This window comes from Mobula birostris, chromosome 24, assembly GCF_030028105.1.
Source record: "Mobula birostris isolate sMobBir1 chromosome 24, sMobBir1.hap1, whole genome shotgun sequence".
Taxonomy (NCBI): Eukaryota; Metazoa; Chordata; class Chondrichthyes; order Myliobatiformes; family Myliobatidae; genus Mobula; species Mobula birostris.
This window is the reverse complement of record NC_092393.1, coordinates 60384853-60408355: the sequence shown is the minus strand read 5'-3', so window position 1 is coordinate 60408355 and position 23503 is coordinate 60384853. Positions and strand designations below refer to the sequence as shown.

Below are 23503 nucleotides of genomic sequence, written 5' to 3'. Positions count from 1 at the left end.
CTACGAATCGGACAATATCACAGCTGCACCCAGGGGAGACATGATGGAGGAGTCAGACACCAAGTCCATTTGGGTTGAACTCAGGAATAGGGAGGGTGCAATCACACTGATGGAATTGTACTACAGACCCCCCTAATAGCCACTGGGACACTGAGGAACAGATATGTAATCAGATGAAGGAAATGTGACTGTAAAGGTAATAGGGTTGTCATCATGAGGGATTTCAACTTCCCTAATATAAATGGGGACCTTCTTAGTGTCAGGGATTTAGATGACAAAGAATTTGTTTAGTGTATCCAGGAAGGTTTCTTAAATCAATATGTGGACGATCCAACTGTACTGGACCTGGTGTTGGGAAATGAGCCGGGCCAGGTAACTGGCCTCTCAGTGGGTGAACAGTTAGGGAACAGTGACCACAACTCATTTAACTTTCAGGATGGCTATAGATAAGGATAGGTATGGTCCTTGTGGGAGAGTTTTAAATTGGAGTAGGGCAAATTATGTAGGCATTAGGCAAGAACTAACAAGCATTAATTGAGAACGTCTTTTCTCTGGCAAGTCCACATCAGACATGTAGTGTGTGTTTAAAGACCAATTGCACAGGGTATAGGAAAGGTACGTTGCTGTTAGAAGGAAGGACATGGATGGGAAGGTAAGAGAACTTCGGACGTCCAGAGAGATGATGAATTTAGTCAAGAGGAAAAAAGAAAAGTATGTAAAGTTTCGGAAGTTGGGATCAAACGAGGCAGATGAGGAGTATAAAGAAGCCAGCAAAGAACTCCAGAAGGGAATTAGGAAAACCAGGAGGGACCATGAGAAGTCCTTGGCAAGTAGGATTAAGGTGAATCCTGAAGCATTCTATACATACATCAGGAGCAAGGGGATGACTCAGGAGAGGGTGGGACCACTCAAAGATAAAGGGGGGAACATTTGCTTGGATGCAGAGAATGTGAGTGAGGTACTTAATGAGTACTTTGCTTCAGTATTTACCAAGGAAAAGGATCTGGAGGACCAGGACATCAGTGCTGAGTGTATAAATACACTAAGGCATTTACAGGTCAAGGAGGAGGAAGTGTTGGGCTCCTAATGGGTATTAAGGTGGATAACTCCCCAGGGCCTGATGGGATTTACCCCAGGGTTATTGAAGGAGGCAAGAGACGAGATTGCTGGGCCCTTGACCAGCATCTTTGTGTCCTGTCCCGGAGGACTGACGTGTGGCTAATGTGGTTCCTCTGTTTAAGAAGGGAACAAGGGAAAATCCTGGTGACTGGTGAGTCTCACATCAGTTGTTGGGGATTGCTGGAGAACATTCTTAGGGATCGGATATATAAGCATTTGGAAACCCATGGCGTTATTAGGGAGAGCCAGCTTGGCTTTGTGTGGGGCAGGTCATGCCTTACCAACCTGATTGAGTTTTTTTTGACAAGGTGACGAGAGAGATTGACGAGGGTAGGGCAGTAGATGTTATCTACATGGATTCTAGTAAAGCGTTTGACAAAGTCCCTCACGTGAGGCTAATCCAGAAGATTAAGATGCATGGGATCTGCGGCAAGTTGGCTGCCTGGATTCAGAATTGGCTTGCAAATAGAGGACAGAGGGTGGTGGGTGAAGGGACTTATTCAAACTGGAGGTCTGTAATTAGTGGAGTTCTACAAGGGTCTGTGTTCGGACCTCTGCTGTTTGTAATGTGTATAAATGACCTGGATGAAAATGTAGATGGATGGTAGGGTTAGTAAATTTGTGGATGATACAAAGGTTGGCGGAGTTGTGGATAGTGTAGAAAACTGGCGAAGAATACAGCACAATGCAGGTCAGATGCAGATGCGGGCAGAGAAATGGCAGATGGAGTTTAACCCAGATAAATGTGAGGTGTTGCACCTCAGTAGGGCAAATGCAAGGAGACAGTGCACTGTTAAGGTCAAGATCTTGTTGCTGAGCAGAGAGATCTTGGGATCCAAGTTTCCAGCTCCTTGAAAGTGGCCACACAGGTCGTTAAGGTGCTGAAGAAGACTGATGGAACACTTGCTTTATTAGTCAAGTTTAAAAGTCAGGAGGTTATAACACAACCTTAGAAAACCCTAGTTAGGCCACATCTGGAGTATTCTGTACAGATCTAGTTGCCCCAATGTAGGAAGGATGCTGAGGCTTTGGAGAGGCTGCAGGACAGGTTTACCAGGATGCCACCTGGTTTAGAGGGCGTGTACTATCACAAGAGGCTGGATATAACGTGGGTTGTTTTCTCTGGAGTGTCAGAGGCTGAGGGGGAGATCTGATAGAGGTTTACAAGATTAGGAGAGGCATAGATAGAGTGGGCAGGGGAGTATCTGATTCCCAGGGTTGAAATGTCTAATATCAGAGGCCACGCATTGAAGGCAAGGGGGGTAGGTTCAAGGGGGGTGTGAGGGGTAAGTTTTTTTACTCAGAGACTCATGGATGCCTGGAATGTGCTGCCTGGTGTGGTGGAAGAGGTAAATACATTAGAGGCTGTTAAGAGATTTTTGGATAGGCACATGGATGTCAGGACGATGGAGGGATATGGGCATGGTGTAGGTAGGAGGGATTAGTGTTTGGGTGTTTTGATTTGCTTTTTAGTTGACTGTGGGCAGACTGGGCTGTCCCTGTACTGTACTGGTCTATGTTCTATGTTCATTCTGTTCCTAATGATCAGATCATTACAGAGTGCACGGAGGTAGAACAGGCTAAAACAATAACAATGCAGAATAGAGTGTTACAGTTACAGAGACAGCGCAGTGCAGGCAGACGATAAGATGCGAGGCTACAACGAGGTAGACTGTGAGCTCAGGGGCCCATCTTATCGTACGCGGGAACCGTTCAACCGTGTAACGGCGGGTAGAGGCTGTCCTTGAGCCTGGGGGTACCAGCTTTCAGGCTTTTGTATCTTCTGCCCGATGGGAGAGGGGAGAATGCTGGCTGCTTTACCAGGTCAGTGAGAAGTGGAGATGGTGTCTATGGAGGAGCGACAGGTTCCCATGATGTGCTGAGCTGTGTCCTTGGGCAGAGCAGTTGCTGTACTGAGCCAGGACATGTCTGTCTATGGTGCTCCTGTAAAAACGGTTGAGGGTCAAAGGTGACATGCCAAGCCTCTTTACCCCCCCCCCCCCCCAAAGGAAGCGGTGTCATGGTCCGGTCCATGATGTCTGCATTCCGGTTCACGGTCCGGTCCGTATTTTCCTTATTCCGGGTTTTCCTGGTTTCCCTGGTCCCATTGGGTGCCTTAACTGAGGCAGCTGATTTTCATTGTGGGCTGACACATAAACACCTCTCAAACTAAGGAGTCCCTTCTGGGTACAGGGGTTTTGTATAGGATATGACGGATAAACAGGAATACCGTACTGGGATGGTCAAAGATGGGAGGGTAAAGTGTAGGTTTGTGTGTGTGAGCGAGATTGGGTGAAGGGATTTAGAATGTGTGTCTAGTGCACACTCTGGAGCAGAGGGTGGCGGTAATGCACCATTAAGCTGGATGCCAACCGCCGTGAAACAAGAGACAGACAGACAGACAGGATTCCCTGCTGGACCATTCCCTTCCCCTTCCTTCTGAAGCCTTGTCAGTATCCCCGTCAAGTTGAACTGCTGGAGTGGGACCGGAGCTTTGCCACGCCAAGATGAGGAACTATCTATTGTTGAGTTTGGAACTGTCTCTTTGTGTCCCTGTGTTTAGTGTCTGTGTTCTGTGTATGAGTCCCAGCCCTACGAGGGGTCCTGACTCTGTGTTCCTGTTCCTGTGCTCAAGTTCAAGGCTCTGTGTTCCAAGACCAAGTCCAGCCCTGTCCAAGTCTGAGCTTCGTGTCCTCATCCAGTTCTAGTGCCACGCCCAGCCCAGGAGTTCCTCGCCCAGTGCTGGAGATTCCTCGTCCTGTCCTGTAGCCACGTCCTGTCCTTGCCAAGATTGTAGTCTCAAGTCCTCGCCTAGACCCGGGTTCTGGTTCCTCGCCAAGACCCAGGTTCTGGGTCCTTGTCCGGACTCTGGTTTTGGTGTTCTGAGTTCCTAGTCCAGGCTCCTTGTTCCTGGTTCCACGTCCAGGTCCCGTGCTCTAGCCCAAGTCCTAGCCCAGGCCCTGAATCCTACTCTCGTCCAGGGCCCGTGTCAATGTCCAGCGTCATTTCTTCCTGACTCACCTTACTATCTCGATAATCCTAGTCCTGTTCCTAGAACTTCAGTGTCTGTGTCTTGCATTTGGGTCCGCTACCAGCGCCCCTTGTAACAAGCAGAGGCGTTGGTAAGCTTTCTTGGCGGCGGAGTTTATGTGGTTAGAGTAGGACAGGGTATTGGTGATGTGCGCTCTGGGGGAACTTCAGCCTCTCATGCTCAACACCATTGTGCAGGCAGGAGTGTGTGCATCGACCCCCTTCCTGAAGCCAGCAACCAGCTCTTCAGCTTTGTTCACATTGTGGGAAAGGCAGTTGCCATGACACCATGTCACTAGAGTCTCCACCTCCTTCCTGTACCCCAGCTCATCGTTGTCTGAAATACGGCCCGCTACGGTGCTGTCATCTGCACAGTTAGCACAGAATCCAGCAGTGCAGTTATGAGTGTGCAGGGTGTGGGGAGTGGGGAGTGGGGAGTGGGGAGTGGGGTGTGGGGTGTTTGGAGTGGGGTGTTTGGAGTGGGGGGAGTGGGGAGTGGGGAGTGGGGGAGTGGGGAGTGGGGTGTTGGGAGTGGGGAGTGGGGAGTGGGGAGTGGGGAGTGGGGAGTGGGGTGTTTGGAGTGGGGGGAGTGGGGAGTGGGGAGTGGGGGAGTGGGGAGTGGGGTGTTGGGAGTGGGGAGTGGGGAGTGGGGAGTGGGGAGTGGGGAGTGGGGTGTGGGGTGTTTGGAGTGGGTGAGTGAGGTGCGGGGTGTTAGGAGTGGAGGTGGGGAGTGGGGAGTGGGGTGTGGGGTGCGGGGTGTTTGGAGTTGGGGAGTGGGGAGTGGGGAGTGGGGTGTTGGGAGTGGGGAGTGGGGTGTGGGGTGTTTGGAGTGGGGTGTTTGGAGTGGGGGGAGTGGGGAGTGGGGAGTGGGGGAGTGGGGAGTGGGGTGTTGGGAGTGGGGAGTGGGGAGTGGGGAGTGGGGAGTGGGGAGTGGGGTGTGGGGTGTTTGGAGTGGGGGGAGTGGGGAGTGGGGAGTGGGGGAGTGGGGAGTGGGGTGTTGGGAGTGGGGAGTGGGGAGTGGGGAGTGGGGAGTGGGGAGTGGGGTGTGGGGTGTTTGGAGTGGGTGAGTGAGGTGCGGGGTGTTAGGAGTGGAGGTGGGGAGTGGGGAGTGGGGTGTGGGGTGCGGGGTGTTTGGAGTTGGGGAGTGGGGAGTGGGGAGTGGGGTGTTGGGAGTGGGGAGTGGGGTGCGGGGTGTTGGGAGTGGGGGGAGTTGGGGGGTGGGAGGATGTAGCCTTGTGAAGCACCAGTGCTGAGAGTAGCCGTGGAGGAGGTGCTGATTGCAGTCTCGGTCAGGAAGTCAAGGATCCAGATGCAGAGCGGGAGAAAATGGGAGCTCATCGAGAACTGAAGGAACTGGAGAAAGCAAGGTTAACTTTAAACAGTGAAACGTTGACAAGTAAATCATGGCTAAAGGGCAACCCCAGGGGTTTATAAAGTCATGAGAAATGTGGATAGTGTTGATAGTCAGTCTTTATTGCAGGGTTTGCGAGGGGTAAACTACAGAACTGAAACAGGCCCTTCAGCCCATCTAGTCTGTGCCAAAAGGGGACCTGAGTGGTGAGTTCTTCACCCAGAGGAATGTGGAACGAGCTGCCAGAGGGAGTGGTAGATACAGGTACAATTACAACATTTAAAAGATATTTAAACATGTATGTGGACAGGGAAAGTCTATAGGCCAACACAGGCAAATGGTCCAGGCTTAGATGGGCAACGTGTCAAGCATGGATGAGACGGGACAAATGGCCTTTACTAGCTGTATGAGTCAGTGTCTGAGAAGTGATCTCATTAAAACAGAACCTGAGGGATGAAGTTCCCTCCAGATGGGGTGTTCAGGACCACGAGTGGGTGGTAACAGCCTCACAATATGGAGGCAGAGATTGGAAGATCTTTGGGAATGGAGGGGTGTGGACGTTGTGTAGGGAGAAGGGCTGCTGAACACATCAGAACGGCACAAATCTAACTGTTACCATCGGATACAACGGGCAACCAATCAGCACTTTCCAAGATGCTTCTGAGACAACAAAATCATACACAGACAAAGTTCCACAGGGTCGAGCAGCATCCGTAGAGAGAAACGGGCTGTCGACTGCCCATTTCCCTCCCAGTTGCTGCCTGACCTGCTGAGTTCCTCCGGCTGTTCGTGCTTTGTTCCAGAATCACGTGCCATCCTGACTTGGGAATAAATCACTGATCCCTTGTATAGACAGTACAGCTGAGGCCCTTCAGCCATCAGTCCGTGCATGATTGCTGGAATGCAGGGGCCAACATATGAGGAGCGTTTGTCGGCTCTTGAACTGTATTCATTAGAGTATAGAAGAATGAGAGGGGATCTCATAGAAACATTTCAAATGTTGAAAGGGTTGGACGGGGTAGATGTCGAAAGGTTGTTTCCCTTGGTGGGTGAGTCCAGGGCAAGAGGCCACGGTCTTAGAATTAGAGGCTACCCAGTTAAAATAGAGATAAGGAGAATTAGAGGGTACCCATTTGAAACAGAGATAAGGAGAATTTTTTTAGCCAGAGGGACGTGGATTTGTGGAATTCGTTGCCACATACAGCTGTGGAGGCCCGATCATTGAGGGTGTTTAAGGAGGAGATTGACAGGTATCTAATTAGTCAGGGTATCAAGGGATATGGGGAAAAGCTGGAAATTGGAACTAGATGGGAGAATCGTTTAGCTCATGGTGGAGTGGTGGAGCAGACTCGATGGGCCAAATGGCCTACTTCTGCTCCCTTGTCTTGTGATCTTGTGCAGAAAGAGGATCTGGGTGTCCATTTCCGTCCACAACGCTGCTCAGCCTGTCGAGTTCCTTCAGTCCACCATGTGATGCTGATCTAATTAATGACACCCTCTCCAAAGCCTCACACCCTTCCTACAGTGGGGCGACCAGAACTTTACACGATACTCCAGATGTGGCCTCACCAGAGTGATTGTTAAATCCTGTTTTTGTTACGTCGCATCAACATGGCACAGCAAACTCCTAGTGCATGTAAATGTACATGGCAAATAGAGTTGGTCCGCAGGGTGTCAGAAGGACTCGTTGGCCTCCTGGGGCAGGCAGCTCTGCACTTCCCCTAGTGGCCACAAGAGGGGGGTGTCGTCCAGCTCCCGACTGCAGTGGGGCCAGCCCAGACCCCAGTCAACACACAGAATGCCACAGGAACACAGCAGGCCAGGCAGCGTCAATGGAAGAGTGGATAGCCCAGTCGGTCAGTCAAACCGGGGAGCCGACACTAAGGCACATCTTCCCAGGGAATAAAAGGACTTCGAGCAGATACGGCTACACCGTCCATTTACAAGTTCAAAGTCAAGTGATTCCCTAAATATGTATATTCTATCCTGATTCACTTTCACAACCGCAAGAGATTCTGCAGATGCTGGAAATCCAGAGCAACACACACAGAATGCTGGGGGAATTCGGCAGGTCAGGCAGCATCTACGGAGAGAGAATAAAGGGTCAACATTCAGACTGAGACCCTTCATCGGGACTGGAAAGGAAGGGGCAGAGAGGGATGGGGAGGGAGTACATGCTGGGAGGGGACAGGTGAGACAAGCTGAGGGGGAAGGTGGGTGGGAGGAGGAGGGATATAGTGAGAAGCTGGGAGGTAAAGGGCTGGAGATGGAGAGGAGGGTTGACCAATGGAAAAAGGGAAGGAGGGGTACCAGGGGAAGGTGATGGACAGGTAAGAAGAGTAGGCACTTGCAGGAAAATAAAGAAATACAACAGAGTTTATGGAAAAAAATTATACATAAAGACTGACAAACAAGCAATGTGCAAAAGAAGACAAACTGTGGAAATAAAATCGCTGGGGAGTGGGAATCGAACTGAAGAGGCAGAGGAAAAGGCTGTTGGCTCACAAATAGAGAAAGCTTGGAGACAGTGCGACAGGGAGGATAGGCAGGTGATAGAGGAGGGATACGCTCAGACCAATGGTTTGAGATGTGTCTATTTTAATGCAAGAAGCATCATGAACAAAGGACAGGGAGGGAGGCAGAAGAGGTGGGGGCGTGGCACTGCTGATCAGAGATAGTGTCACGGCTGCAGAAAAGGAGGAAGTCATGGAGGGTTTGTCTACTGAGTCTCTGTGGGTGGAAGTTAGAAACAGGAAGGGGTCAATAACACTACTGGGTATTTTTGATAGACCACCCAATAGTAACTGGGACATTGAGGATCAGATAGGGAGACAGGTTCTGGAAAGGTGTAATAATAACAGGGTTGTTGTGGTGGGAGATTTTAATTTCCCAAATATTGATTGCCATCTCCCGAGAGCGAGGGGTTTAGATGGGGTGGAGTTTGTTAGGTGTGTTCAGGAATGTTTCCTGACACAATATGTAGATAAGTCTACAAGAAGAGAAGCTGTACTTGATCTGGTATTGGGAAATGAACCTGGTCAGGTGTCAGGTCTCTCAGTGCGAGAGCATTTTGGAGATAGTGATCATAATTCTATAGCATTGGAAAAGCATAGGAACAGACAAGTTAGGAAAGCGACACACATAAAAATTGCTGGGGAACGCAGCAGGCCAGGCAGCATCCCTAGGAAGAGGTACAGTCGACGTTTCAGGCTGAGACCCTTCATCAGGACTAACTGAAAGAAGAGCTAGTAAGAATCTCTGACGAAGGGTCTCAGCCCGAAACGTCGACTGTACCTCTTCCTAGGGATGCTGCCTGGCCTGCTGCGTTCCCCAGCAACTTTGATGTGTGTTGCTTGAATTTCCAGCACCTGCAGAATTCCTCATGTTTGAGAAGTTAGGAAAGCGTTTAATTGGAGTAAGGGGAAATACGAAGCTATCGGGCAGGGACTTGGAAGCATAAATTGGGAACAGATGTTCTCAGGGAAATGTATGGAAGAAATGTGGCAAATGTTCAGGGGATATTTGTCTGTATATGTACGTTCCAATGAGACAGGGAAAGGATGGTGGGGTACAGAAACCATGGTGTACAAAGGTTGCTGAAAATCTAGTCAAGAAGAAAAGAAAAGCTTACGAAAGGTTCAAAAAACTAGGTAGTGATAGAGATCTCGAAGATTATAAGGCTAGCAGGAAGGAGCTTAAGAATGAAATTTGGTGAGCCAGAAAGGGCCATAAGAAGACCTTGGCAAGTTGGGTTAGAGAAACCCCAAGGCATTCTACAAGAATGTGAAGAGCAAGAGGATTAGACGTGAGAGAATAGGACCAATCAAGTGTGACAGTGGAAAAGTGTGTATGGAACTGGAGGAGATAGCAGAGGTACTTAATGAATACTTTGCTTCAGTATTCACTACAGAAAAGGATCTTGGTGATTGTAGGGATGACTCACAGCGGATTGAAAAGTTTGAGTATATAGACATTAAGAAAGAGGATGTGCTGGAGCTTTTGGAAAGCATCAAGTTGGATAAGTCACCGGGACCGGATGAGATGTACCCCAGGCTACTGTGGGAAGCGAGGGAGGATATTACTGAGCCTCTGGCGATGATCTTTGCACCATCAATGGGGACAGGCGAGGTTCCAGAGGATTGGAGAGTTGCGAATGTTGTTCCCTTATTCAAGAAAAGGAGTAGGGATAGCCTGGGAAATTATGGACCAGTGAGTCTTACTTCAGTGGTTGGTAACTTGATGGAGAAGATCCTGAGAGGCAGGATTTATGAACATTTGGAGAGGCATAACATGATTAGGAATAGTCAGCATGGCTTTGTCAAAGGCAGGTAATGCTTTACGAGCCTGATTGAATTCTTTGAGGATGTGAGGAAACACATTGATGAAGGAAGAGCTGTGGATGTAGTGTATATGGATTCCAGCAAGGCATTTGATAAGTTAGACCATGCAAGGCTTATTGAGTAAGGAGGCGTGGGACCCAAGGGGACCTTGCTTTGTGGATCCAGAACTGGCTTGCCCACAGAAGGCAAAGAGTGGTTGTAGATGGGTCATATCCTGCATGGAGGTCGGTGACCAGTGGTGTGCCTCAGGGATCTGTTCTGGGATCCATTCTCTTCGTGATTTTTATAAATGACCTGGATGAGGAAGTGGAGGGATGGGTTAGTAAGTTTACTGATGACATAAAGGTTGGGGGTGTTGTGGATAGTGTGGAGGGCTGTCAGAGGTTACAGCAGGACATCGATAGGATGCAAAACTGGGCTGAGAAGTGGCAGATGGAGTTCAACCCAGATAAGTGTGAGCTGGTTCATTTTGGTAGGTCAAATACGATGGCAGAATATAGTATTAATGGTAAGACTCTTGGCAGTGTGGAGGATCAGAGGGATCTTGGGGTCCGAGTCCATAGGACACTCAAAGCAGCTGCACAGGTTGACTCTGTGGTTAAGAAGGCATACGGTGTATTAGCCTTCATCAATCGTGGAATTGGGTTCAAGAGCCAAGAGGTAATGTTACAGCTATATAGGACCCTGGTCAGACCCCACTTGGAGTACTGTGCTCAGTTCTGGTCGCCTCACTACAGGAAGGATGTGGAAACCATAGAAAGGGTGCAGAGGAGATTTACAAGGATGTTGCCTGGATTGGGGAGCATGCCTTATGAGAATAGGTTGAGTGAACTCGGCCTTTTCTCCTTGGAGTGACGGAGGATGAGAGGTGACCTGGTAGAGGTGTATAAGGTGATGAGAGGCATTGGTCGTGTGGATAGTCAGAGGCTTTTTCCCAGGGCTGAAATGGTTAGCACGAGAGGGCACAGTTTTAAGGTGCTGGAGAGTAGATACGGAGGAGATGTCAGGGGTAAGTTTTTTACGCAGAGAATGGTGAGTTTGTGGGATGGGCTGCCGGCAACGGTGGTGGAGGCGGATACGATAGGGTCTTTTAGGAGACTCCTGCATAGGTAAGTGGAGCTGTGGGAAACCCTAGGTAATTTCTAAAGTAAGCACACGTGGGCCGATGTAGCTGTAGGATTTCTATGTTTCTAAAATAACACTGAGAACTGGGTTGTAAGAGCCTGTGGAATCGGTGGTGGGGAGGGACCACCCATACCCGTGATGGACGGGTGAGCTCAGTTTCCATTCCCGGACATCAGGGCCGTGATGCCGCCAGTCTGGACACCGTGCACTGATCATTACTCCCACATGGTGGGTGCAGGTTCACAGCCCCGGTGCTGGAGATTGGAGGGACGGCAGGCACCGGAATCCGAAACGACACCCAACTCGGCCGGTCGAACAGCACCTGTGGAAAGAGGGAAATGTTACATGTTTCGGTTTGAAACCCTGCATCAGGTTAAGATTTTAGAGAGGGAAGCCCCCCTTGTGTGGGGGGTGGAGAGAGCGGTGAGGATGAGAGCTGAGGGGGTTGCGGCAGGGCATTCGGTTCGGACAGGGTGTACATGTGTGCTGGGAGACAGCAGGGTGTTCGGAAGTCCAACAGCCCGAGGGAAGGCGGTCAGACCTGGTCCTTTACGCTGTTGAACATTCTCGATACTTAAATCTGCGAGGTGTTGGATACAGTCCGATTGTGAGTACTGTAAATGCGGCTGGGGAAACGGTCAGCATGGACACGCCGGGCCGAACGGTCGTTTCCGTGCCGTACACCCCAATGGATTGGAACAGTCCGGTAGACGGGAGCGGTCCCGAAGTGATCCATCTCGGAGCGCGACTGGTCCCGGAGCGCCTCCGATCCGCGGCGACACATCCCGGGAGCGGATCCATCGAATCGGGTGTCGATGCGTTCCGTCCCCGTTCCCGTCCCCGCCCCCGTGACCGCGGTCCCGCCCCGTGTCCTCGCCCGCAGCGTTTCTCCAGGAGCTGGAGCGGAGCCGGAGCGGAACCGGGCGGATGGCGTTCGGTAAAAAACCCAAAGACCCGTTCAGCCGCTGCATCGGGAAACTGATCGGTGAGTCCAAGATCTGGGAGTGGGTCCGGGTTCGGGTCCGGGTCCTGGTCAGTCGGGGCTCACTCCCGCGGATGGGTTCCGTCGCCTGGGGAACCTTGTCTCTGGGTAAACCCGGGCCAGCTCAGCGCCCCTCAGTCTCCAGCCCAGAGTGGGGGCGCTCCCTCACACCCGCCCCTCCTCCCTTTCACCCCGAGTCCTGCTCCTGAATCCGAGCAGCTGATCTGTTAAACCGTTCCATCGGAAGGATCTGGGCAAACTGGAGTGAGTCCAGAGAAGAGTTATGAGGGTTTTGCCAGGACGTCAGGGTCGGAGGATTGCGGAGAGTTTGGCCAGGTTGGTCTTTATACCTTGGAACGTAGGACGACCTTAAGAAATGTTTAAAATGATGAGAGACATGGGGAATTGGTCGCATCACAGCCTGGGATTGAAACGGCAATGCCCAGAAACAGGAAAACGCACGGAAAGTAGTGGATACGGCCCAGTTCACCACTGGTAAATCCCTCCCCACCATTGAACACATCTGCGGAGCCTGTCGCAGCATCCATCATCAGGAATCCCACCAACCAGGTCATGCGCTCTCCTCGCTATGGGCAGGAGGTACAGGAGCCTCAGGTCCCTCACCACCAGGTTCAGGAACAGTTATCACCCCTCAACCATCAGGTCCCACACCACCAGGTTCAGGAACAGTTATTACCCCTCAACCGTCAGGTCCCACACCACCAGGTTCAGGAACAGTTATCACCCCTCAACCATCAGGACCCACAACACCAGGTTCAGGAACAGTTATCACCCCTCAACCATCAGGTCCCACACCACCAGGTTCAGGAACAGTTTTCACCCCTCAATCCTCAGGTCCCACACCACCAGGTTCAGGAACAGTTATCACCCCTCAACCATCAGGACCCACAACACCAGGTTCAGGGACAGTTATCACCCCTCAACCATCAGGTCCCACACCACCAGGTTCAGGAACAGTTATTATCCCTCAACCATCAGGACCCACACCACCAGGTTCAGGAACAGTTTTCACCCCTCAACCCTCAGGTCCCACACCACCAGGTTCAGGAACAGTTATCACCCCTCAACCATCAGGTCCCACACCACCAGGTTCAGGAACAGTTATTACCCCTCAACCATCAGGTCCCACACCACCAGGTTCAGGAATAGTTACTCTACACACCTCAGCCATCAGGCTGGTGAGGCAGCATGGATAACTTCACTCAGTCCAACTCCGAACTGACCCCACAAACTACAGACTCACTCTCAAGAAGTTCACAACTCTTGTTCTCAGTGTTGCTTATTCTTTAACTTGCGTAGTTTGTCTTCTTTTGCACATTGGCTATTTGTCAGTCCTTGTTGATGTACAGGTTTTTTGTAAATTCTATTGTAAGTCTTTATTTTCATGTGAATGCCCTCAAGAAAATGGATCTCAGGGTAGTATATGGTGACATATGTACTTTGATAATAAATTTACTTTGAGACAGCAGATAGTTACAGTGTTTTGCCCAGGGTAGGGGAGTCCAAAACCAAGGGGAATAGACTTCCGAAGAGAGATGAGAGTGAGTCATATCTAGACTGAAAGAGTGCAGAGAAAGTTTACAAGGAATTTGCCAGGATTTGAGGACTGGAGTGATAGGGAAAGGCTGAACAGGTTTGGACTTCATCCCCTGGAGTGTATGAGAATGAGGGAGATTAGATAGAGGCACACAAAATTATGAGAGGTATTGATCGGGTAATTTTTTTCCACTGAAGTTGGGCGAGACTAGAACGAGAGATCATAGGTTAAGGGTGAAAGGTGAAATATTTCAGGGGAGCCTTATGGGGACCTTCTTCACTCAGAGGGTGGTGAGAGTGTGGAACGAACTGCCAGTGGTTGTGGTGGATATGGGTTTGATTGCAATGTTGAAGGGAAGTTTGGGTAGGTAGTTGGACAGGAGAGATATGGAGGGGCTGTGGTTGTGATGGATATGGGTTTGATTGCAATGTTGAAGGGAAGTTTGGGTTGGTATTTGGATGGGAGAGATATGGAGGGGTTGTGGTCCGGGTGCAGATCGACTGGAACAGTTCAGGCCCTTCAGCCCACAATGTTGTTCTATGACTAGGAGAGGGACTTGAGGGACTTTTTCACATGAGGGAAGGGAGTCCATGGGGCGAGCTGTCAGAGGACGGTACAATAGTGTCATTTAAAAAACACTTGGACAGGTGCATGGTGGGGGGGGGGGGTGGTGCTTAGAGAGATATGGACCAAATGCAGGAAATTTGGAGTAACTGGATGATGGGGTTAGCATGGACTTGTTGGGCTGAAGGGCCTGTGACAGGGCTGTAATGTTCTATGACATGGCGCCTTTAGGTACCAGCACATGCCGAGTGTCCCGTGAGTCCTAAACCTGAGGTGTGGGATGCGGGTGACTAGGGACCAGGGTCTGGGATGGAAGCCGTGCGGTCAACCCCCTACTGGACGTGGCCCAGCAACCCTGACCTTGGGGCCGTTCTCAAGGCCAGTCTCTGCCTCACGGGTCACTCCCCGGACCCGGGGCACAGCCGAGTGCCCGCAGCACTCGCCGCGGCCACGGGTAGAGCCGGTACCAATCCGCGAAGCAACCAGACAGCATGCTTTCTCCTGTGCATCGGTAAAAACGGGTAAGGGGCCAACAGGGACGCAAATAGTTCCATTAACACCCTGAGGCTGTAGGTGCTAGTCATACAATAGTTAATGAGTTACCAAAGCTAATGAGCTGGTGGTAGTCGTGGCAACAGTACCAAGTATGTCAAAGTTTAGAAACATAGAAACATAGAAAATAGGTGCAGGAGTAGGCCATTCGGCCCTTCGAGCCTGCACCGCCATTTATTATGATCATGGCTGACCATCCAACTCAGAACCCCGCCCCAGCCTTCCCTCCATACCCCCTGATCCCCGTAGCCACAAGGGCCATATCTAACTCCCTCTTAAATATAGCCAATGAACTGGCCTCAACTGTTTCCTGTGGCAGAGAATTCCACAGATTCACCACTCTCTGTGTGAAGAAGTTTTTCCTAATCTCGGTCCTAAAAGGCTTCCCCTCTATCCTCAAACTGTGGCCCCTCGTTCTGGACTTCCCCAACATCGGGAACAATCTTCCTGCATCTAGCCTGTCCAATCCCTTTAGGATCTTATACGTTTCAATCAGACCCCCCCTCAATCTTCTAAATTCCAATGAGTACAAGCCCAGTTCATCCAGTCTTTCTTCATATGAAAGTCCTGCCATCCCAAGAATCAATCTGGTGAACCTTCTTTGTACTCCCTCTATGGCAAGGATGTCTTTCCTCAGATTAGGGGACCAAAACTGCACACAATACTCCAGGTGTGGTCTCACCAAGGCCTTGTACAACTGCAGTAGTACCTCCCTGCTCCTGTACTCGAATCCTCTCGCTATAAATGCCAGCATACCATTCGCCTTTTTCACCACCTGCTGTACCTGCATGCCCACTTTCAATGACTGGTGTATAATGACACCCAGGTCTCGTTGCACCTCCCCTTTTCCTAATCGGCCACCATTCAGATAATAATCTGTTTTCCTATTTTTGCCACCAAAGTGGATAACTTCACATTTAGCCACATTAAATTGCATCTGCCATGAATTTGCCCACTACCCAACCTATCCAAGTCACCCTGCATCCTCTTAGCATCCTCGTCACAGCTAACACTGCCAACCAGCTTCGTGTCATCCGCAAACTTGGAGATGCTGCATTTAATTCCCTCATCCAAGTCATTAATATATATTGTAAACAACTGGGGTCCCAGCACTGAGCCTTGCAGTACCCCACTAGTCACCGCCTGCCATTCTGAAAAGGTCCCGTTTATTCCCACTCTTTGCTTCCTGTCTGCTAACCAATTCTCCACCCACACCAATACCTTACCCCCAATACCGTGTGCTTTAAGTTTGCACACTAATCTCCTGTGTGGGACCTTGTCAAAAGCCTTCTGAAAATCCAAATATACCACATCCACTGGTTCTCCCCTATCCACTCTACTAGTTACATCCTCAAAAAATTCAATGAGATTCGTCAGACATGATCTTCCTTTCACAAATCCATGCTGACTTTGTCCGATCATTTCACCGCTTTCCAAATGTGCTGTTATCACATCCTTGATAACTGACTCCAGCAGTTTCCCCACCACCGACGTTAGGCTAACCGGTCTATAATTCCCCGGTTTCTCTCCCTCCTTTTTTAAAAAGTGGAGTTACATTAGCCACCCTCCAATCCTCAGGAACTAGTCCAGAATCTAACGAGTTTTGAAAAATTATCACTAATGCATCCACTATTTCTTGGGCTACTTCCTTAAGCACCCTGGGATGCAGACCATCTGGCCCTGGGGATTTATCTGCCTTCAATCCCTTCAATTTACCTAACACCACTTCCCTACTAACATGTATTTCGCTCAGTTCCTCCATCTCACTGGACCCTCTGTCCCCTACTATTTCTGGAAGATTATTTATGTCCTCCTTAGTGAAGGCAGAACCAAAGTAATTATTCAATTGGTCTGCCATGTCCTTGCTCCCCATAATCAATTCACCTGTTTCTGTCTGCAGGGGACCTACATTTGTCTTTACCAGTCTTTTCCTTTTCACATATCTATAAAAGCTTTTACAGTCCGTTTTTATGTTTCCTGCCAGTTTTCTCTCATAATCTTTTTTCCCCTTCCTAATTAAGCCCTTTGTCCTCCTCTGCTGAACTCTGAATTTCTCCCAGTCCTCAGGTGATCCACTTTCTCCGGCTAATTTGTATGCTTCTTCTTTGGAATTGATACTATCCCTAATTTCTCTTGTCAGCCACGGGTGCACTACCTTCCTTGATTTATTTTTTTCCAAACTGGGATGAACATTTGTTGTAGTTCATCCATGCAACCTTTAAATGCTTGCCATTGCATATCCACCGTCAGTGAGATCATTTAAATGCTTTTAAATGCTTGCCATTGCATATCACCTTTAGTGAGATCATTGGCCTTGTGCTAACACGGAGGTGTAGCAGCCTGTCACTGTTATACTGCCTGGTGCTCACAGCTTCACGATCACCTTCATTAACACTGACTTGCGTTGTCCTGGGGCAGCAAGATAATAGAGATTACAATTGGGTGGCAGGGTGGAGATACGTCTCTACCACAGGAGGTGTAGGGCTCTCCCTCCCTCCGCTAGCCTGCAGGTCACCCTGGGACAAGGTGGAGCACCTGCTTAGCCCCCGATCAGGGTCATGTGAAGCCATGGGAGCAGGTGGTGGATGGTCGTACGAACAGCCGGTGCACATCACTAGTCCTGGTTATGTGACCACTGACACCAGACAGACAATCTCTGTAGAGTATTGATAATGGCTGGGGTCACCCGTCTTGTAAAGACACTGCCCAGAAGAAGGCAACGGCAAACCACTTCTGTAGAAAAATTTGCCAAGAACAATCATGTTTAAAAGACCGCGATGGCCCACGTCATCTGACATGGCACATAACGAACGAGCAACAAGTTACAATAAAAAGTAAGATTAAATGGTATGAGAGAGAATCATTGAGGAAGTGTGGATGGGTTGGGTTCAGTGTCCGCTCAGAAATCTGACAGCAGAGGGGAAGAAACTGTTCCTGAAACATTGAGTGTGTGTCTTCAGGCTCCTGTACCTCCTCCCTGATGGTAGCAACGAGAAGAGGGCATGTCCTGGGTGGTGGGGTCCCTAGTGCTAGATACCAATTTCTTAAGTCATCACCTGTTGAAGATGCCCTCGATGGTTAAAGAACTGTGTCCATGATGGAAATGGCTGAGTCTACAAAGCTCTTGTGATCCTGTGTATTGGAGACTCTGTACCAAACAGTGATGCAACTCGTAAGAATGCTGTCTGCCTTGTATCTGTAGAAATAGTCAGAATGCACTCCCATGTATCTATAGAAATAGTCAGAATGCCCTCCGCTGTCCATCTGTAGAAAGATGCTAGCCTAGCACCTTACCCAAGACAGTAGATGTTGGTTTTCCACTGATTGGGAGAACTGACCATAATGTCATTGTATGATTGGGACAACTGACCGTGACGTCATTGTACGATTGGGACAACTGACCATGATGTCATTATGCAATTGAGACAACTGATTGTGATGTCATTGTACGATTGGGACAACTGACTGTGACGTCATTGTATGATTGGGACAACTGACCATGATGTCATTATATGACGCACCATAAACAAGCAGAGGTTTGGCCACCATTCCAGCTATTTAACTCTTTATTTATTTTATTGTTTTATTTATTACGAGATACAGTGTGGAATATGTCCTTCCGGCCCTTAGCCGTACTGACCAGCAACACCCAACAACCCCGTGATTTAACCCTCGCCTAATCACGGGACAATTTACGAGGACCAGATAACTTAAGCGGTACTTCTTTGGACTGTGTGAGGAAACCCCCTCACACAGGGGGTTCCACAGGGTGGATGTACACTACGGGGAACTCTGACACCCCAAGCTGTAATAGCGATGCGCTGCTGAGGTGCCCATCTTGTATTGGAGTTGCCCGTGTAAACGCGGCCGACACGGTGACAAGGCACGTTACCCTGCAACTGGCACAGTTCAATTCCAAGAGTGGTGCGTGTCTGGACTGCTCTGCCGGGGCTGGTGGGTGAGGTGGATGTGGGAGGGGCATTGAGACAGGAGTGTGAAGGTGCAAAGAGTGGAGGGGATATGGACCATGCAGAGGGAAAAAGAGAACTGACAAGCAATCTGCAAAAAAAAAATAGAAAAGAAATAATAATACTAAATAAACAAGCAGTAAATATTGAGAACATGAGATGAAGAGTCCATGTGAGTCCATTGGTTGTGGGAACATTTTAATGATGGTGCAAGTGAAGTTGAGTGAAGTTATCCCCTCTGGTTCAAGAGTCTGATGGTTGAGGGGTGATAACTGTTCCTGAACCTGGTGGTGTGGGTCCTGATGGTTGAGGGGTGATAACTGTTCCTGAACCTGGTGGTGTGGGACCTGATGGTTGAGGGGTGATAACTGTTCCTGAACCTGGTGGTGTGGACCTGATGGTTGAGGGGTGATAACTGTTCCTGAACCTGGTGGTGTGGGACCTGATGGTTGAGGGGCGATAACTGTCCCTGAACCTGGTGGTGTGGGACCTGATGGTTGAGGGGTGATAACTGTTCCTGAACCTGGTGGTGTGGGACCTGATGGTTGAGAGGTGATAACTGTTCCTGAACCTGGTGGTGTGGGTCCTGATGGTTGAGGGGTGATAACTGTTCCTGAACCTGGTTGTGTGGGACCTGATGGTTGAGGGATGATAACTGTTCCTGAACCTGGTGGTGTGGGACCTGATGGTTGAGGGGTGATAACTGTTCCTGAACCTGGTGGTGTGGGACCTGATGGTTGAGGGGTGATAACTGTTCCTGACCCTGGTGGTGTGGGACCTGATGGTTGAGGGGTGATAACTGTTCCTGACCCTGGTGGTGCGGGACCTGATGGTTGAGGGGTGATAACTGTTCCTGAACCTGGTGGTGTGGGACCTGATGGTTGAGGGGTGATAACTGTTCCTGAACCTGGTGGTGTGGGACCTGATGGTTGAGGGGTGATAACTGTTCCTGAACCTGGTGGTGCGGGACCTGATGGTTGAGGGGTGATAACTGTTCCTGAACCTGGTGGTGCGGGACCTGATGGTTGAGGGGTGATAACTGTTCCTGAACCTGGTGGTGCGGGACCTGATGGTTGAGGGGTGATAACTGTTCCTGAACCTGGTTGTGTGGGACCTGATGGTTGAGGGATGATAACTGTTCCTGAACCTGGTGGTGTGGGACCTGATGGTTGAGGGGTGATAACTGTTCCTGAACCTGGTGGTGTGGGACCTGATGGTTGAGGGGTGATAACTGTTCCTGACCCTGGTGGTGTGGGACCTGATGGTTGAGGGGTGATAACTGTTCCTGACCCTGGTGGTGCGGGACCTGATGGTTGAGGGGTGATAACTGTTCCTGAACCTGGTGGTGTGGGACCTGATGGTTGAGGGGTGATAACTGTTCCTGAACCTGGTGGTGTGGGACCTGATGGTTGAGGGGTGATAACTGTTCCTGAACCTGGTGGTGCGGGACCTGATGGTTGAGGGGTGATAACTGTTCCTGAACCTGGTGGTGCGGGACCTGATGGTTGAGGGGTGATAACTGTTCCTGAACCTGGTGGTGCGGGACCTGATGGTTGAGGGGTGATAACTGTTCCTGAACCTGGTGATGTGGGACTTGATGATTGAGGGGTGATAACTGTTCCTGAACCTGGTGGTGCGGGACCTGATGGTTGAGGGGTGATAACTGTTCCTGAACCTGGTGGTTGAGAGGTGATAACTGTTCCTGAACCTGGTGCTGTGGATCCTTTGCGTCGATGATCATCACAGTCTGGGGATGTGCTGGGAGGAGCCAGCAAGAGTCGCCGTGCTTCTGGCAGCAACACAGCAAGCCAGCAATCACTAGCTGGTATGTCTTTGGAATGTGGGAGGAAATCAGGACACCCGAGGGGAACCGGTACAATCATGGGGAGAACCTGCAAACTCCTTATAGGCAGCGGCAGGAATGGAACACCAGTCAGCTATGGCTGGTCCTGTAACAGTGACTGCACTAGTCCCCATCTCCACTAACAACTCTATGGTGACAGTCTTTGCACCTTCTGTATAAACAGCTTTGTTATTTACGGACCATGCTTGCCTACGGGCGCTCAGCTGCGATAAGATTGCAGAGCGAGTACCGAGGCTGTGTCTGTCTCTGGGTGTGTGCAGAGTGCTGGGCGGGTGGGGTGGGGTGGGAGTGGAAGTGGGTGGGGTTCCCACTGCTGTCAGGAATGACCACAGCTGGAAGAACCATTGGCATTGCGGCCACTGTAGAGCTGAGTCTGCTGTCCAAGGGCAGAGTCTCCGGGGACGCGATGAACGAACACATTCGAAGCACGAGGGATTCTACAGACGCTGGAAATCTCGAGCAGCAGGCACAGAATTCTGGGAAGAGCCAGGTGCATCCACCCAGGGCAGATGTGACTAATACGAGGGGGTATAATTTTGAGGTGATTGGTGGAGAGTATGTGGGGGCGGTGTCAGAGGTGAGTTCTTTACACAGAGAGTGGTGGGTGTGTGCAACGCCCTGCTGGGGCGCTGATAGAAGTCGATTCATCAGGGACGTTTAAGGGACCCTTGTACAGGAACACGGATAAAAGAGAAATGGAGGGTTATGTGGGAGGGAGGGTTCAGTTGATCCTGGGGTAGGTTAAAGGGTTGGCACATCATTGTGGGCCGAAGGGCCTGTACTGTGCTGTGCTATTCTAACTCAGCAGGTCAGGCAGCATCTATGGAGAGGAGTAAACAGTCAACGTTCAGATTGAGACCCTTCATCAGGGCTGGAACGGAAGGGGGCAGAAGCCAGAATTAGAAGGTGGGGGTTGAGACAAGCTGACAGGTGAAAGGTGAGACCAGGTGAGGGGGAAGTGGGTGCAGGGGGAGGAGGGGATGAGGTGTGCCTGGCAGATGAAAGGTGAGACCAGGTGAGGGGGAAGTGGGTGCAGGGGGAGGAGGGGATGAGGTGTGCCTGGCAGGTGAAAGGTGAGACCAGGTGAGGGGGAAGTGGGTGCAGGGGGAGGAGGGGATGAGGTGAGGAGCTGACAGGTGATAGGTGAGACCAGGTGAGGGGGAAGGTGAGTGGGTGCAGGGGGAGGGGATGAGGTGAGGAGCTGGCAGGTGAAAGGTGAGACCAGGTGAGGGGGAAGGTGGGTAGGGGAGAGGGGATGAGGTGAGAAGCTGGGTGGTGACAGGTGAGACCAGGTGAGGGAGAAGGTGGGTGGGTAGGGGAGGAGGGGATGAGGTGAGGAGCTGGGTGGTGATAGGTGAGACCAGGTGAGGGGGAAGTAGGGTGGGTGGTGGAGAGGGGATGAGGTGAGGAGCTGGGTGGTGACAGGTGAGACCAGGTGAGGGGGAAGGTGGGTGGGTAGGGGAGGAGATGACGTGAGGAGCTGGGTGGTGATAGGTGAGACCAGGTGAGGGGGAAGTTGGGTGAGTGGGGGAGGAGGGGATGAGGTGAGGAGCTGACAGGTGATAGGTGAGACCAGGTGAGGGGGAAGGTGAGTGGATGCAGGGGGAGGGGATGAGGTGAGGAGCTGGCAGGTGAAAGGTGAGACCAGGTGAGGGGGAAGATGGGTGGGTAGGGGAGGAGGGGATGATGTGAGGAGCTGGCAGGTGAAAGGTGAGACCAGGTGAGGGGGAAGGTGGGTGGGTAGGGGAGGAGATGAGGTGAGGAGCTGGGTGGTGATAGGTGAGACCAGGTGAGGGGGAAGTTGGGTGAGTGGGGGAGGAGGGGATGAGGTGAGGAGCTGGCTGGTGATAGGTGAGACCAGGTGAGGGGGAAGGTGGGTGGGTGGGGGAGAGGGGATGAGGTGAGAAGCTGGGGGGTGACAGGTGGAAGAGGAAAAGGGCTGGAGAAGAAGGACTCTGACAGGAGAGGAGAGAAAGGGAGAAAGGGAAGTGGGGAGGAGGGGAACCAGAGGGAGGTGACGGGCTGGTGGGGAGAAGAAAGGGGGTGAGAGGGGAACCACAATGGGGAATGGAAAAAGAGAGAAGGGGGAGGGCAGAGAAGAAATCGATGTTCATCCTGTCAGTTTGGAGGCTACCCAGATGGAATATGCATTCACTAAGGAGGCAGGGAGCCTGATCCCCACACTGTCTACACCATCAACCATACCATAGACTAATTCCTCTCCCCGATACTTTCCCCATTGTTGGGTATGTTACAGACATTCTACCCTCACACACAACCCCGCCCCCATCCAAGTTATTGACATAGGTCCGCAGTCTCTGAGCCTTTGTAGAACTCAGCCGCAAACAACCCGTTCATTCACTGTTAGCTCAGTCCACTCAGCACTTACACCCAGTCTCACGCATGGTTTGATAATCTTTTGTCTGACATTTTATCAAAGGCTTCCTGAAGGTCCAAGTACATTGCATCATCATGCACCGTGCTGCTAGGCTCAGCCACAAAATCCCCCCAACAGATTCGTCACGTGTGACTTCTCGTTCACAACTCTGACTTGGCCCCACCCAGTCTATTACTGTCCAACTAGACTTTGACCTCAATCTACCTCGCTGTGATCTTGCACCTTATCGTCTACCAGTTCTTTGCTGCACAGTAGTGTTGTGGCTAACACAAAGACAAGAGGCAAGGGTCAGGCTGGTTCTGCTCACTGCTCTGTGATGTTTACTGCTTTGGGCTGACCTGAGGCTGGGCCTGCAGCCTGCTCCAGGCTCCACGACGTTTACTTGGCTCTCCGCTGAACTGAAGCTGGACCTGCGGCCTACTCCAGGCTCCACGATGTTTACTTGACTCTGCTGAACTGAGGCTGAACCTGGGCCTCGGGCTCCATGTCTCTGGACACACTTTTGTTCTGAATGCTATTTGCTTACTTCTATTGTTTGTACGATTTGTTTTTTCTCTCTGCTCGTCGGGTGTTTGACGACCTTTCTCTTACGGGTTCTTTGGGGCTGCTTTGTTTTGTGGCTGCCTGTAAGGAGATGAGTCTCAAGGTTTTA

The 23503-nt window shown here is 50.7% G+C and overlaps 1 protein-coding gene across 2 annotated transcripts in view; it reads left to right on the top strand.

Annotated features, from left to right (window-relative positions):
• The first annotated feature begins 11696 nt into the window (after positions 1 to 11696).
• Positions 11697 to 23503, top strand: part of LOC140187079 (TOM1-like protein 1) — a 59895-nt gene continuing 48088 nt past the window's right edge. The window contains exon 1 of one of the 2 annotated variants that reach the window (XM_072242011.1): positions 11697 to 11950. In XM_072242011.1, coding sequence (XP_072098112.1) covers positions 11893 to 11950 — 58 coding nt within the window. In that variant the 5' untranslated portion in view covers positions 11697 to 11892. Of the gene's footprint in view, positions 11951 to 12136; positions 12284 to 23503 lie in introns of those variants that run through there. The other variant, XM_072242012.1, reaches the window with a different exon arrangement.